General features: G+C 38.8%; 1 protein-coding gene across 1 annotated transcript in view; it reads right to left on the reverse strand.

Annotated features, from left to right (window-relative positions):
• Window positions 1–10,874, reverse strand: part of LOC306986002 (zinc finger protein RFP-like) — a 20,539-nt gene extending 9,665 nt beyond the window's left edge. Inside the window, exons 1-7 of the mRNA XM_079588834.1 lie at window positions 10,800–10,874; window positions 9,537–9,856; window positions 7,650–7,724; window positions 7,320–7,529; window positions 6,707–6,842; window positions 4,042–4,068; window positions 3,379–3,902 (exon numbers count right to left, since the gene is read on the reverse strand). Of these exons, the coding sequence (XP_079444960.1) occupies window positions 3,379–3,902; window positions 4,042–4,068; window positions 6,707–6,842; window positions 7,320–7,529; window positions 7,650–7,724; window positions 9,537–9,854 (1,290 nt within the window). The 5' untranslated portion in view covers window positions 9,855–9,856; window positions 10,800–10,874. The remainder of the gene's footprint in view (window positions 1–3,378; window positions 3,903–4,041; window positions 4,069–6,706; window positions 6,843–7,319; window positions 7,530–7,649; window positions 7,725–9,536; window positions 9,857–10,799) is intronic.
• Between the last annotated feature and the right edge of the window lie 4,036 nt (window positions 10,875–14,910).

The raw sequence follows: 14,910 nt of genomic DNA on the forward strand, positions 1-14,910 counted from the left end.
TTGTATTAATCATTGCAGTCATAACATTATATTTATTATTTGCAAGTGATTGCAAACTATTTGATTTATGTATATGGTGTATAATTTATTGTTATGTTTATTTAATGTGTATTGATATAAAATGAAAATTGTATAGATTTAACACGAGTTTACATGGATATAACTTTACAGGGTAAGTTGTGTTATTTCATTTTTTAAACAGTGCAGTCCTTTACAAACGGAGCTAAAATTGGATATAACCCATAATATTCATTGAAAACATTATTTTCTTAGATAATGGCAAAAAAATCTACTGTATTTGATATTCACATACCAGTTTGACTGAGCTTTTCATTTAGTGTCTGTAAACTGTAAAAGTCGGCTGCTGTTTTGCTGTCTGAACGCCCCCTATCCCCTTAAATAGGGCACTATTTGAGTCGCTGTCAGTACACTCTAAAAAATGCTGGGTTGTTTCAACCCAATTTTGGGTCAAATATGGACAAATCCAAACGTTGGGTTAAAAATTGTATTTAAAAAAGTAACCCAACGGCTGGGTTTGTCCATATTTGACCCAAAATTGGGTTGAAACAACCCAGCATTTTTTAGTGTACGGACCAGTACGTGCTTGCCTAGTAGTGGCGGTTTGAAACGGCCCAGCGCAATAGGGGATTATCACGCTTCCGGGTTTCATGGGCGCGATTTTTCAACTTTGTGCATGTCCACTTCCGGCGCAGTTCAACAATGGCTGAAACGAAGGCTAGATGTCACTGCTCTGTTCCACTTTGTCAATCAAACAAACAACGCCAACCTTATTTAAAGGATAATTCCGGTATTTAACACCTTGAGTCTTGTAGTTTGTTTTGGATGAACAAGAGTGGTGGACAACATTTTTTTGACAATGGTTCCTCTCTCGAGTTTTTGACTATAATAGAATTGGCCATGGACCCATTTAACATTGGAGTCAATGGGCATGTCCGAAAATGTCATTAAAACAGCCAATAATGTTCGTTTACAAAACTGTGCAACTCACCGAGTGATTAGTGATGTTCGTTGATGTTCCAGAAACAAAAAGTGTTGCGAAATACAGTTTCTGTCGTGTTTTATTCGTCATTTTGTAAAATCCCATTGAATTCTGTTGAAGGACTGAGTGCTCGTTAATATAAATGCGCTACCGGAAACGGAAAGGGGGCTGTTTACATTTGGTCGATGTAGTCTTTTTGCTCGCTTCCGTTTCTCATAAGGATAGCGAGCAGAGCAACTGTGCTCCGGGAGAGTAAGCCAAATAAACAAACAAAACCTTCATTAATTGTTACTTGTAATATGAAGTTGAACTCGACTGTGACCGTGAGTGTCCCGCGAGACATACACATCGGTTATCGCCATCAAGTGGTCGGGAGTGTGCTAACGCTTCAGATTCAAATATTGAGCGGAAGTTACACAGTTGTGAAGTGTCTGAAAAAATAGTTCCACTATAGCAAAATAAACGGATTGGAATCATATATTGCGACGATATATTGTTTATAATCATCAACGAACACCACTAACCACTCGGTGAGTTTAACAGTTTTGTAAACGAACATTATTGGCTGTTTTAATGACATTTTCGGACATGCCCATTGACTCCAATGTTAAATGGGTCCATGGCCAATTCTATTATAGTCAAAAACTCGAGAGAGGAACCATTGTCAAAAAAATGTTGTCCACCACTCTTGTTCATCCAAAACAAACTACAATATAGACCCAAGGTGTTAAATTCCGGAATTATCCTTTAAGTTTCCATGGATTCCCGACTGAACGGAGTCTAAGGAAGAAGTGGATTAAAGCGGTTCGCCGGGATGAAGGGCCAAACTTTAAAATAAAACAAGGTAGCACGTTTTTTGGGATGCAGTATACCAGGGATGTAGTATAATTATACCAAATTTACCAGGGATGCAGTATAAATAAACTTAGGGTCGTCCATCATGGGTTCGCCAGAGTGATGAGTGATTCACCGGAAGTGGCAGTGCACAAAGATCACTGAATTCGGAAGTACTATGTATCAGCGTGATAATCCCCTATACTGCTATCAACTCAATGCAGTTGGGGTCCTGTCCAAATACCCGAAGCTGTACATGGCGGTGGTGGAGGCATCCGTGAAAACAACAGCATGCCTGGACACTTAGAAGCGCAAGGGGCCCTATTGTAAGATCTGAAACGCAAGTAACTTTGTGGGCGAATCCCGGGCGCTGTTGCTATTATACCGGCGGGATAAACGACTCTTGCGCCCGACGCAAATCTAAAATGCCATTGAAATGAATGGGTTTCATAGGGCAGCGCATTCCACGTCGTGTGTGAAAGGCCCTTAAGACTGTTTAACAGCAGTTTAATTTCAGCTGTGACGCGTTCATGCACTTTAGATTTGCTTCAAAACATAAATTGTACTTCATTAAACATGATATTTAAAAGAGTGAAGCTTCCAGAGAGTTGATATTGTCTCTGTGTCTGTCAGTGATGTGGAGAAGCTTGCGACGGTTACACTGATGGAGAAGTTTGTTCCCACCGTCTCCGGCTCTCAGAAGCTCCTGGCATCGATGGACTGCCGTCAGCTCACTCAGGTGCACGGATTCGCTGATATTGTGGTCAGAGCAAAGTGAAAAACACTGTCATTGTAAAGCCTTCTAATGCTCTCACTTCTTTTGAAGAATATGTGGATATAAGGATCATCTGCATTGAATAATAATAATTCAGTATTTTCATTCACAACTCATCCGCCATGTTTTATTCATATCCTGTATGTCTGTTATAAAATTAATCTAGATATTCATGTGTTTGCATAACAATAAGAAAGCTGTTTAATTTATACACAATATCGGTTGAACGCTTGTCTTTATTCAGATGCTGCAGTTATTACAATATAAACCAAAAATCACAATATTTCACAAGCAAATCAATGTTAACAGCTGGAGAGGAGAGAGAAAATGGCTTCAGAGATTTCTTTACAAAATAACATGTACCATGTTTGGAAATTTAGTACATGAATAATTTCACAATATAATATTAAATCATATTATGTAAAATGTCTTAGTAGATTAGAAAAGCAAAAGCAAAGTATTAATAATAAAAGTTAAAAGCAAACAAATAATTGTGTTGATTAGAAAATATAGACTCGTAATAAATTGGCCATTCAAGTGCAACTGATGAAATGTTTTTTTTTCCACACAACATAACTCACAAATATAATATTTCATTATAGTTGATGTTTTGTCTGACTGATTTTTGAGGGCCTGAATATACAGTTTGTTGTTTAGCATGTGTACACATATTGTAAGTAAAAACTTCTTGATTGTGGTTTTTGCTAATTCTTTTTTTTTAAATATAAAAACGGCAATCTTCTCAGATTTGATTTTCATTTTAACTGACAGGTGTGATAATCAGTGGGTTTGAGTTTTTGCCTTTATCATTAGGGTATGGGCTGAAATATGGATAGAGTTTCTCAGTGAAAGTCTGACCAGTGAAAGAGTAAATAAGAGATCTGGACTCCACGTCATAAAAAGAGACCAGACCCTCCTCATAATCCACAAACACACCAACCTTCTCAGGTTTCACTCTCAGAGATAAAGAGACTGATGGATTATCACTGACATATTGATTCTCATTCCTCAGAACCAGAACCCAGAGTCCATCCTCAGGACTCAGAATCTTTCCCTTCCTGTTAATGGATTCTCTGATCAGTCCTAAAGTCCACCGAGTCTTTCCCTTCACCTGCACCTCATAGTAAAATCTCCCTGAACTGAATCCCTGCTTTGCCAGAACACATTCCACATCATTAAATCTCTTTGGGTTTTCTGGGACGTCCCGCTTAATGTCTCCACGACTGACTTGTTTTCCATCATCAGACAGGATGAGATGTGGATTCGCTGTATCAGGATCCAGAGTCACATCCACTGAGAGAAATCAGACAATATAAATCAACGTATTTACAAATACAAAACTTATTTTCATAAACAAATATTTTCATATGTAGGCTACAGTATAAAATACAGATTCATTGTTTATTGAAGAAAATGGTGTCAGTGTCAGTACCTGCAAACTTCTGTACAGACTTCAACTCTGTGGACACAGATCACAATATAATTATTTATACCAATAATTTCAGATTAACAGTGAGTTTCTCTCTACTGGTAGCATCAGTAGTTTGAAATTTTGCCTGGTTTGTAAAAAAAAAAAGCAGAATGTGTTTACAGTAAATGTACTGTAATGGAGGTCTATGGAACACACTTTAAGAGTTTGTGAATTTAAGAGAATGTGAAGCTTGTATTTTTTTAATCAAAGCTCTTCTATTAATAATTGAGTTAAAATGTGTTATCTGAGCTGTAAAGTGTCTAAACTGTTTTTAGACGGATTAAATATTTGTACTGTATGTATGTGGCAGGTATGTTTTACTATCCACAACCAAATGTGCAAAATTCAGAATTAAATGAATGTGCAGCAATTTGTACAAATAGAGACATTTTTGTATCATAATTTGCGCATGCAACAAATAAGATCTCATCTGATTTATTTGGATTTTGAGACTTTCTTTTCGCTGTTTCCAAGCATTTCACAACCTTTACACAATCAACTACAAATGAATAGGCCTGGTGCTGATTATTAATGTGTGCACAACTAATCATCTATTTGACAAATTTACAAATGTGCGTTACTACTTTAAAACTAATAGACCTACTTTACAACTTGTGTGAGAAAACTTGAAACCCAGAATCACATGAATGTGCAGCATTTTGTACAAATAGAGACATAGTTGCAAATACAAAACCTTGCTTTTGTATTAATGTAGGTCAGAATTTGTGCATGTAAAGAGTAAGATGTGCATGTGTGGATCAGGTGACACACATACCTTCATTTAATCGTTTCTGAGTCGATCCTATTTGATTCATTTGGATTTTAAGACTTTCATTTCGCCGGTTTAGCCTTGCACGATCCACACACAGCTTTCTAAGAAAACCTGCTACCACTAGATGGCATTAGTCTGCTAAAACGGACAACGGCACCACAATCAAGCGTTCTTCCCCATTTAAGACGTTTATTGTGGCTTAAGACAGTGATATTCAAGCACCAAATAAAACATCTTTTTAAAGACAAGCTGAAAAATATGAACTCAATACGTGCAACATTTCACATCGAATGTTTCCTCAAAAGAGGATAACGTTAAACTCGGCAAGACTATATGCATGCATTATTAATAAAGCATACTTTGTACAGGCAATCAAATTAAATCAGATTATCAACAACACGCAAGTTTAGGCATTTAACGCATTTAGCGCGATGCGTGTTCAATAAGGTGTATAGGCTACTGAGTTTTAATATCACGTCTTACTGTATTAAGACACTGTGGTGGCGATTTTAGGATATTCATTGATCTTTAGTAAAATATAGATGATTCAAAGAATGTCACATGTGTGACTCTCACTTGTAGTGAGAGAAGATTCTGTTTATGTACCTGGGGAGGCAGAAGGGAGAGACACTACCTAGATGTCAGAAGGCCTTTTGGTGCAGGGGGGCTTAGTGGGCCAACTAGTGACGAATCTAAACTAATGTTATGGCTTCCTTGTCTATGGAGGAAAACTGCATGGAAAACTACTGGATGGGAAGGCTCTGGGGGGGGGGGGAAGAAGACCTTGGAGATTAGGATAAAAAGGTGGTTCAGTCTATCTGGGGGTGTGTCACTCTTCTGCACGGCGTAACAACTGTGTATTAGACTGCTCCTATTCTTGCAAGAATAAATACTTCTATTTTTATAATTTGACTCTGAGTGTCTCTTACGCAGTGATGTTTGTTTGATGAGTTTTTGCCACAACAACACGTTAAGCGTTTTCTTTATAACAGGCTCTATGGGAGGAAAACTTTATACAGACAAGACAATATAGAATATGAACGAAGGCATTTTGATACAAAATGTATCCCATATTCTTGTTGTTAAAGTAAAACTGCTTTAACATGAGTTAACATAGAACTTTACATAGGATTAGTTGTGTTATGATTACATTTAAAACTTGAAACTTTACAAACTGAGCTTAAATTGGATTTATTCAACCCTCTCCGAGCGGGATTGGAATCGGAGTCTCGGGAAAGGAGCCGGGTGCGCGAACAAGGACGCTAAAGACTGCAGTGAGGTTTACACACACAGCTTCCTTTGGCCTACGTTACACATAAACTGCTTGTTTCGCATTAATAATAACGGACTTGCGCGTGCCTGTTTGTATTCCATTGAAATAGTCTTTACTTTGATTACAATCGTCATCCATCAAAACTGGTGTGCTTTATTCAGCCCATACAAACTAGTCTTGACTTTAGCAATCGCTCGTTTGGGGCGATAGAGAAAATCGCCCCTTGGACAAGATTTAAGGAGGCCGATTGGCAAAAATTGTAAAAGTTCACAGCAACTGGCTAAACTGCAACAGAAACCCGCCTCCTGTGGGCGATTTGTCTAGCGCTCCAGAGCTGAACTTGAGACATGCAGACAGGCACAAATGGGAAAAGCCTATATTTTGCACAGATGATTTTCTATCATATCATACACATCAATTAACATCATTTATTAATATTTTTGTGTGTGTGTGTGGCTCAAGGAGGGCGGCGCCCTAGCCCCCTTTATTGACCAGCCGCCATTTAACCCATAATATTCCTTAAAAAAAAAAAAAAAATCTTTGTTACTGACAAAAATCTACTGTATTTGATATTCACGTACCAGTTGAATTGAATTTTTCAATTTTTGTCTCCAGAGTTTTCTTCAGTTGAGCCAATTGCAGAGAGTTCACATCAGAGTCAATCCTGGTCTCAGTCCAGTTCTTGGTGTGTGGACGACTGTCCATGGATGAGCACATCTACAGCAGGAGAGAGAAGACTTATTAAATATGTTATTAATTTATATTTAAAGTTAGTATATTTTACACAGTACCTTACTAACACGGTTAACTAATTTTTCACTTGGTATAAAACACACACAAGAGAGGAATGCAGGAGGAGCGATTTACTAATAACTGTGCTTATTTTACAGGATATTCATCCCCTAGTGGTAACAAGTAGAACAGCTAGAATTGCACTGTACAAAAGAAACCGAAACGGTAATTGTAGACCAGGGGTGCCCAATCCTGCTTCTGCCAATCGACTGTCCTGCACAGTTCATATCCATGGAGATGAACTGTGCAGGACAGTCGATCGGCAGGAGCAGGATTGGGCACCCCTGTTGTAGACTATTTTTTAAAGACTGGCACAAATAAAATGGTAAAGCAGCTCATCATGTTTGTGAGAGAGTTTGTCCTGTAATATTGTACGAGGACTGATGAGAGATGTTGACGGACCTGTATGACATGGAGATGATCTTCAGTGTGTGAGAGCTTCTTCAGCTCAGTGATCTCCTGATGCAGATCTTTAATGATATCTTCAGCCTGTTTCTCTGCTGCTTTCTGCTGTTCCTCCATCATCTTCAGCAGATCAGACTGACATCTCTCAATGGAGCGGATCAGATCAGTGAAGAGCTCATTGGAGGATTTCTCTTTATCTATGTTTTTCTGATGAATGAGAACGATTAGAAGGTTAATCTATTAAGTTGTATCCATTTAATTGAGAACCTTTATGAAGCTGATTGAAATATAATGCATTATCAATTTTACGTTTTAACCTCCACTCACCTTTTTTAGCTCTACTGTGTGCTGGATGTCTTGAATCTTCTTCATTCTGTCCTGGATCATCTGCTGCACGTCAGTCTACATACAGAGAAACAGATAACTTCATTCTTTGAAGGAAATCTTAAGACTAAATTAATTCAAAATTCTGTGGCTTTTAGTACATGTCTTTGAGGATAACAGGTTTATGTTTAAAAGTAAAAAAAAAAAAAAACTATTGGCAGTTTAAAGGTAGGGTAGGCCATTTCAGAGAGGCTAGCAATAACAAGCTAGCTTTGAAAGCATGAGATCACACCCTCCCTTCAGAGTGTCTCCAGGGCATCAGAAGAGAGACTGCGTTAAATTACCCAATGTCTCAAAGCAGATAACATTACAATATGAATGAACAAACAACTAACAGAGCTCTTTCTTGTACCACCTGACTGCCAAAGATTAATTTCGGCATTGATAGTGTTGACTTAGAAATGCATAACTCCTGAGTCGGAACGTCATGGGTTGCCATCTCTTAATTACGGTAACGACTGTCACATCCGCCAGCTGGAGTGCTCTCTGGTGGAGATTTAGATTCTCCTGACTCCTGGGCTTTTCCATGAACTTCACTTCCCAGTATCCATTGACTGTTCTCATGATTGTGTGATTTCGTTTCAGCTGTGGGTGTGATTAGCCTTATTAAAGTTTGCCTACTTAAGCCCCATTTTCATTCGCATTCTTTGCATAGTCTTGTTTTGTGTATATCGCGATACATATCGTTATCATTATCGCCCAGCCCTTGTCCAAAACCATACTGGACGTTATCGAGTGGATTCATTCAATCCCAAAATGCACAACAACGAGTGTACGAGTGATGTACGCTCAGCGGCTAGAGAATACCCATAATACACCAATACACTGTGACAATTGAGCTGAATGAATTCCGTGCGTCTCTTCAGAAGATGGTGCCCGCAGCTGAATCATCCATCCATTTTCCAAACCGCTGGCCAATGTGGCTACATCGTAATATCAAACAGGTATAAATTCCATTACTGAGTTTAATAAATAAATCTTTTCATCTTACTGGAGCTGCCAGTTTGTAAAGTTTTAAATTATTATTAAACAGCAAGCTCAAACTATGCAAAAGCTAAAGTCCTTCCGGTGCATTCAGTTTCACTCACTCGTTTTCATTCACTCCTTCAAGTGGACTTTATGAAAGGAGTAATGTAGGAAATAGTGAATGAGGCTATTGGGGGTGAATTCTGCATGAGCAGGAGGTATGGAAATACATTTGTTGACAGGCAGGTAGGACATAGTATCAGACCGAATGCAATGATTAGGCAAAACATTTTCGGTCCTGAATCTTTCACAGAAGATATTTGTCGGTTTGACAAATAATAGTTATTTGACAAATAATAGTTAGATAAAGACCAAATAAACATCCAAATTATTAAGAATGAAATCTAGAATTCATTCACAGTAGGTATAGCTGAATAAAACACTTCAGCCATCTACTGGCCATTATTGCCATAACATAACCTGACATGAAGTCTTGATGTTCTTTTTTCAGGCAGCAACATGTTTAAATGTATAGAAATGCAGATTTATACTGTAGTTAAGTTCCAAAAATGTGAGAATTTGTTCAAAAAAATTATAGTGAATTTTTTTATTTTTTATTACTTAAAATCTCCCAAAAGTGCATAATTTTATTGTTACTACTAAACACAACTGTAAAGTTCAATTGCAGACTTGATTTTTAAAAGTCAGTTTAATATAATTTAATTAAGTGACTTGTACAGCGATTTGAATATACTAAAAAATTAAGTTGAATCGTATAACTTAAAAAAAGTTGAGATTGCTTACATTTTTAGAGTTAACGTTATGTAAAAAATGTAACCAAGTGTTTAGTTTTTAACTCTTTACCTTCTTCTTTCGACTCTCCTCCTCAATAGGAACAGTGTTGTGAGTCCTGTGATCTCCTTCAGTGCAGAACAGACAAACACACGTCTGGTCATCTCTGCAGAACAGCTCCAGAGGTCTCTGGTGTTTCTGACATAAATAATCCTCCAAGTTTTCCACAGCGTTGATCAGTGTGTGTTTCTTTAGACGTGGGACTCTGAGATGAGGCTCCAGATGAGTCTCACAGTAAGAGCTTGGACACGTCAGGCAGGACTTCACAGCTTTCTGCTTTCTTTCATCACAGAAGTCACAGAACACTGGATGATCACTCGATGACGCCATGGCTAACAAAACAATAACATATGCATTGCTAAATAGAATAACTTTCATAATAATAGTTCCCATTCGATACGGTTCACTCTCATTGCATCAGTTTCTGGTGCGTATGGGGAAACAACGTTTTCTCAGAATACTGATGCATGATTGGTTCACGTCTGTGCTTTGCACAGACAAATGGCTTTTCAGCCCGCCAAAAGTTGCGGGCCGACTGCATTTAAGTCGCGCTAAAAAGCCAGTTTGGGCCCAACGACAACAAAGTTGTCCGTAAACCCAGACAAGGCTATGTGTCTAAAGGCAGGCATACACTATGCGATTTCAGAAAGGTTACCAACTCACACTGAACAAGTAGATTGCATGATATGTAAAGCCAAAGCTCATGATTTATGTGCTTACACTATTTGGTCTCATCGTTGAGCAGCGACACCATTCAGGCTTCAGTATTGGGAGAAAACGGAGTTTCCCCATACGTGTAAGAATCTGACGCAATGCTCATTCCCGTTATCTCAGGGAACCAAGGTTACGTTAGTAACCAGAACGTTATGTCATTGCGTAATTTAGTTTGTGTTCTAAAATGGATGTTGCATGGTTAAAGTATTATAACTGAAAACTATTATAACAACATGTGAACCACTGTCAAGCAGTCAAATCAGCCATACGTGCCTTAAGCAGGCATACTAGACAGCAGCTTCTGACAGGAAGTTAAGTCAAGTTATCTTCATTTATACAGCGCTTTTAACAATGTAGATTGTTTCAAAGCTGCTTTACAGAGATAAACGTATAATTTAAGGTAATAGATTGTTTTGGCTTTATAACGGTTCTTGAGTTATTTTCCAGCTAAAGTTAGTTTTGATTGATTCACTTCCATCGAAAGGATAATTTGTTATTAAATTAGGGGCCGCTAAGACGACACCGTTCTCTGTTTAGTTAACATTACATTTCTATACATACCTTTATCTTGCAAATTTTTCTTTTCCTCATGTTTCTTCTTTTTTCCTTTCTCTTCACCAGTGGTGGGATGTGGCCTTTTTTGTGACATGACAGTTTTGCTCGCAGTCCTCTTTCTGAAATGAAATGCTGTTGTTTGATGAAGCTTCCTGGTCACCGGTTTAGTTTCACTTTACTCACCTGCAGTGATGTCATATAGCTCCGCCCATAATCATAAATATGGAACAGTTTGTACTTTATCCCTGCTGAGTGAGTAACAGTGTAAGAAACTTTTAGATTATAAAGTTATCAGTTTACACAACTGCAGCTTGATAGAAACATGTTTCACAGTGAAATCTAAGATTTCCTATTTCTTGTACAAAGGTAAAACAATCAATTATTATATAAAGTATTTTGAAAAGTGGAAAAAATAAATGATGGCATGCTAAAATAAAAGGTGAGCACACAAAGTCTAATATTTCATATTAAGTTTACATGGCAACTATTCTTTGTTATCAGATAATTCAATCTTTTTTTGCTTTATCTTTTAATGACATTTGTCTGCTGTCAATTGTTTCCGCCACAGAATAAATTTTTTTAAAAGATATAATTGCAACTTTTTTATCTCACAATTGTGAGTTTACTTCTCGCAATTCTGTGTTCTGAATCGCAAGATATAAAGTCAGAATTGCGAGATATAAACTCACAATTGCAAGAAATAATGCTGCAATTCTGACTTTTTTCCTCAGATTTGTGAGTTTATATCTCACAATTCTGACTTTATTACATGCAATTGTGAGTTTATATAATGCAGTTCTGACTTTATATCTCCCAATTGCATGTTATAAAGTCAAAATTGTGAGTTTATTTCACGCAATCCTGAGTTTATAATTCACAATTCTGACTTTTTAACTCACAATTGCCACTTTATATCACGCAATTTTGAGATTATCAATTAGCAATAGCAATTACGGGACTTCCGGTGACGTCAAAGAGATGGCAAACGCTTGAATCAAGTAAAGAAAATTTTATTGAAAATTTTGGGGTAATTGATGGTTAATTGTCATGAATGTAATGTATGATTTTTTTTATTTTGAAATGATTTATAAACTTGAGTGTATTTGACAACTTTAGATCAGAATCACCTGGTTAATAAGATAATTCAAGGAAAATATTTAATAAACGAGGATACATTTAAAATGTAATACATCAGCCTGTAATACACTTCCTATTGGCTGCGCAGGTGGCAGCAGAGCTAGAGAGAGCTGCTGTGGGTCAGTCGTTTCTGTTGTAGATCCATGCTAAAAGTTAATAAAAATATGTTATTTTATATCAAATTTTAGACACTGTATAACAATGATTGATCATAGAAGACAAGGATTAATTTGTAGAGTGTGTTTTCTGTTTATGGGTATTTCGATTTATTTTTATTCCTGGCAGGTCTTCACTGCTTTCTGCTTTCTTTAACCACAGACATCACAGAACACCTCAGATTCTCCAATATTGAGCTTCTCCTTAAAGTGTTGCACAACCTCTCTGAGTGTTGTATTAATCTTGAGATCAGGTCTTTGGTGCTATAAAATGCTATATTGCTATATTTAGCATATATAATGCTAAATGGTATATTTGGTGCTATATTGGTGCTATTTTTCTTTACAGTGTGGACAGAAGCAGGACTGTGTGTTCGTCCAGCACTTGATCAGGCAGGTTCTGCAGAAGTTGTGTCCACATGGAGTGGTGACTGGATCAGTGAACTCTTCCAGACAGATGCAGCACTGGAGCTCCTTATTTAGTGATGGACCTGAAGGATGCCATGGCTGAAAAGATAAGTAATGACGACAATATATCAGCTACATTGCTGAAAAGAGCAACTTAAAATTTAGTAGTTTGTGTTCTAAAATGGATGTTGCATGGTTAAAATGTATTATGAGTAAAAACTATTATAACAACTTAAATTATGAATCACTGTCAATCAGTCAAAGCAGCCATATGTGCCATAAGCAGGCATATGTGACCGGGCGAGTTGCGACATTAAACAGGAGCGTAGACCACCTTGATGATTGATGTATGCAAGGCCGCAGAGTTGTCCGTACGGACCAGTCCGTGCTGGCCTTGTAGCGGCTGTTTGAAGCGGCCCACTGCAAGACGTACTGCTATCAACTCGAGGCAGTTGATGTGCCAATGCATTTGGGGTCCCATCCAAATACCGAAGCTGCATGCTCATTGTATGTGGCACCCCAGCAAGTTGTGGAGACAACAGCATGCCTGGATACTTGTTCTAGGTGAACTCCTGTCCGTAGAAACACAAGGTCTGACCCCGGGGTGAAGGTTTGGCGACAGGCTGGGGTGATTGTCACCCGGTGCACGCCACGTTGCCACGCTCATCTCGGGACTCAGCCATGAATGCAGAGCATAAGCAGCCTGAAATGAAGCTATCCGAGTGGCGTTACTGTGGCTGCGGATGCCATATGCCCCAAGAGGCTCTGAAAGAGTTTCAGTGGGGCTGAAAGCTGAGTGAATTCAAGCAGTTCAATACCAAATGCTCCTCTGTGAGGCGTGCTGTTAGGTTGACCGAGTCCATGTCCATACTGAGAAAAGAGATCATCTGCACAGGGAAGAGTTTGCTCTTTTCCCAGTTGACCCGAAGCCCCAACTGGCTGAGGTGACCGAGCAACACGTCCCTGTGTTTGCACAACTGCTCTCGCAACTGGGCCAATATAAGCCATAAATTGAGATATTTGAGGATTCAAACGCAGTGTTCTCTCACAGGAATATGACCTCTGTGAAGACAAGAGGCTTCAGGGACAGCCCGAAGGGGAGGACTTTGTACTGAAATGACCGACCCTTGAACATAAAGCAAAAGAACGGTCGAGAGAGTCGAGGGAGAATCGAGACATGAAAGTACGCGTCCTTCAGGTCAATTGTTGCAAATCAATGTCAGGTACAGATGCATTTGACACTGCATTAACATGTTAAATGGGAGATTTTTGGAGAATGTCTGATTCAAAACTGTAAGGTCCAAGATTGGCCTTAACCCACTGCCTTTCTTGGGTACAATTAAGTAAGGGCTGTAGATCCCTGATATCCCTCATATCGGCTGAAGGGACTGGCTCGATCATGTCCTTCGCCAGTAGGACTGCAGTCTCTGCCCGTAAGACAGGAGCATCACTGGCCAACACGGAGGTGAACTGGATGCCACTGAACTTGTAGGGATGCTGGGCGAACTGAATCATATAGCAGAGTCTGATGGTCCAAATGAGCCAGCGAGATGGGCAGGGGAGATCTAGCCAGGCCCCTAGAAACTGTTCAAGCGTTGTCAATGAAGCCATAGCATCCCGAAGTGGGGTCTGAGTGCGCGGTGCAACACTTACCTGGCTCCACGGTTAGGCGTGAGAAGGCACAGTGTTCTCGAACCGGACCCTGCTGCGGGCTGGTGAAAGGAGGCAAGGCATAGCGTCACACACTGAAATCCGCACCCTCTTGTGACCCTGAGATAAAGATTTTGTCTTTTATTGATAAGCAATAGGCAAAAATATGAAAATACAGAGAACGTTTTGTGTGTACAATCTACAAATAAGCCACGATGCAGCAAAAAGTACACAGCAATGAAGTAGTAATAGATAATCAAGAGTGCACAATAGACCCCCCCCCCCCCCACACACACACACACACACACACACATACAGCAATTCAGCCACAATGCAGTAAAAAATAGAGTAGAAAACAAACACACCCACTCAAACACACAAAACTACAGTGCAAAATGATACACAGTTGTTTATCGTTTTCATTAAAGGAACACTCCACCGTATTTTCATATTAAACTATGTTATTCCCGTAACTATATTTAAATAGGGCAAACGTGGAGGTGTTTGGTCGCTTCTAACTTCATCTCTGTCTGGATCCTAAGGAATGAACTGGGCTAAGCTAAGCTCTATCATAGTGTCACCGAGCCAGAGCGATTGAGTGCACACACTGAGACAAGAGAGGTGTGTATCAAGTCTTAGTTAAGGGAATAACATAGTTCAATATGAAAAAATGGTGGAGTGTTATTTTAATGCCATGATCAAACTGATTCTGGCCACACAGTTCAACTCCACTCCAGACCTCATTCTCACTGTACACCAATGAGAGA

This window comes from Phoxinus phoxinus (genome assembly GCF_949152265.1).
Source record: "Phoxinus phoxinus genome assembly, chromosome: 18".
In the NCBI taxonomy this organism is placed as follows: Eukaryota; Metazoa; Chordata; class Actinopteri; order Cypriniformes; family Leuciscidae; genus Phoxinus; species Phoxinus phoxinus.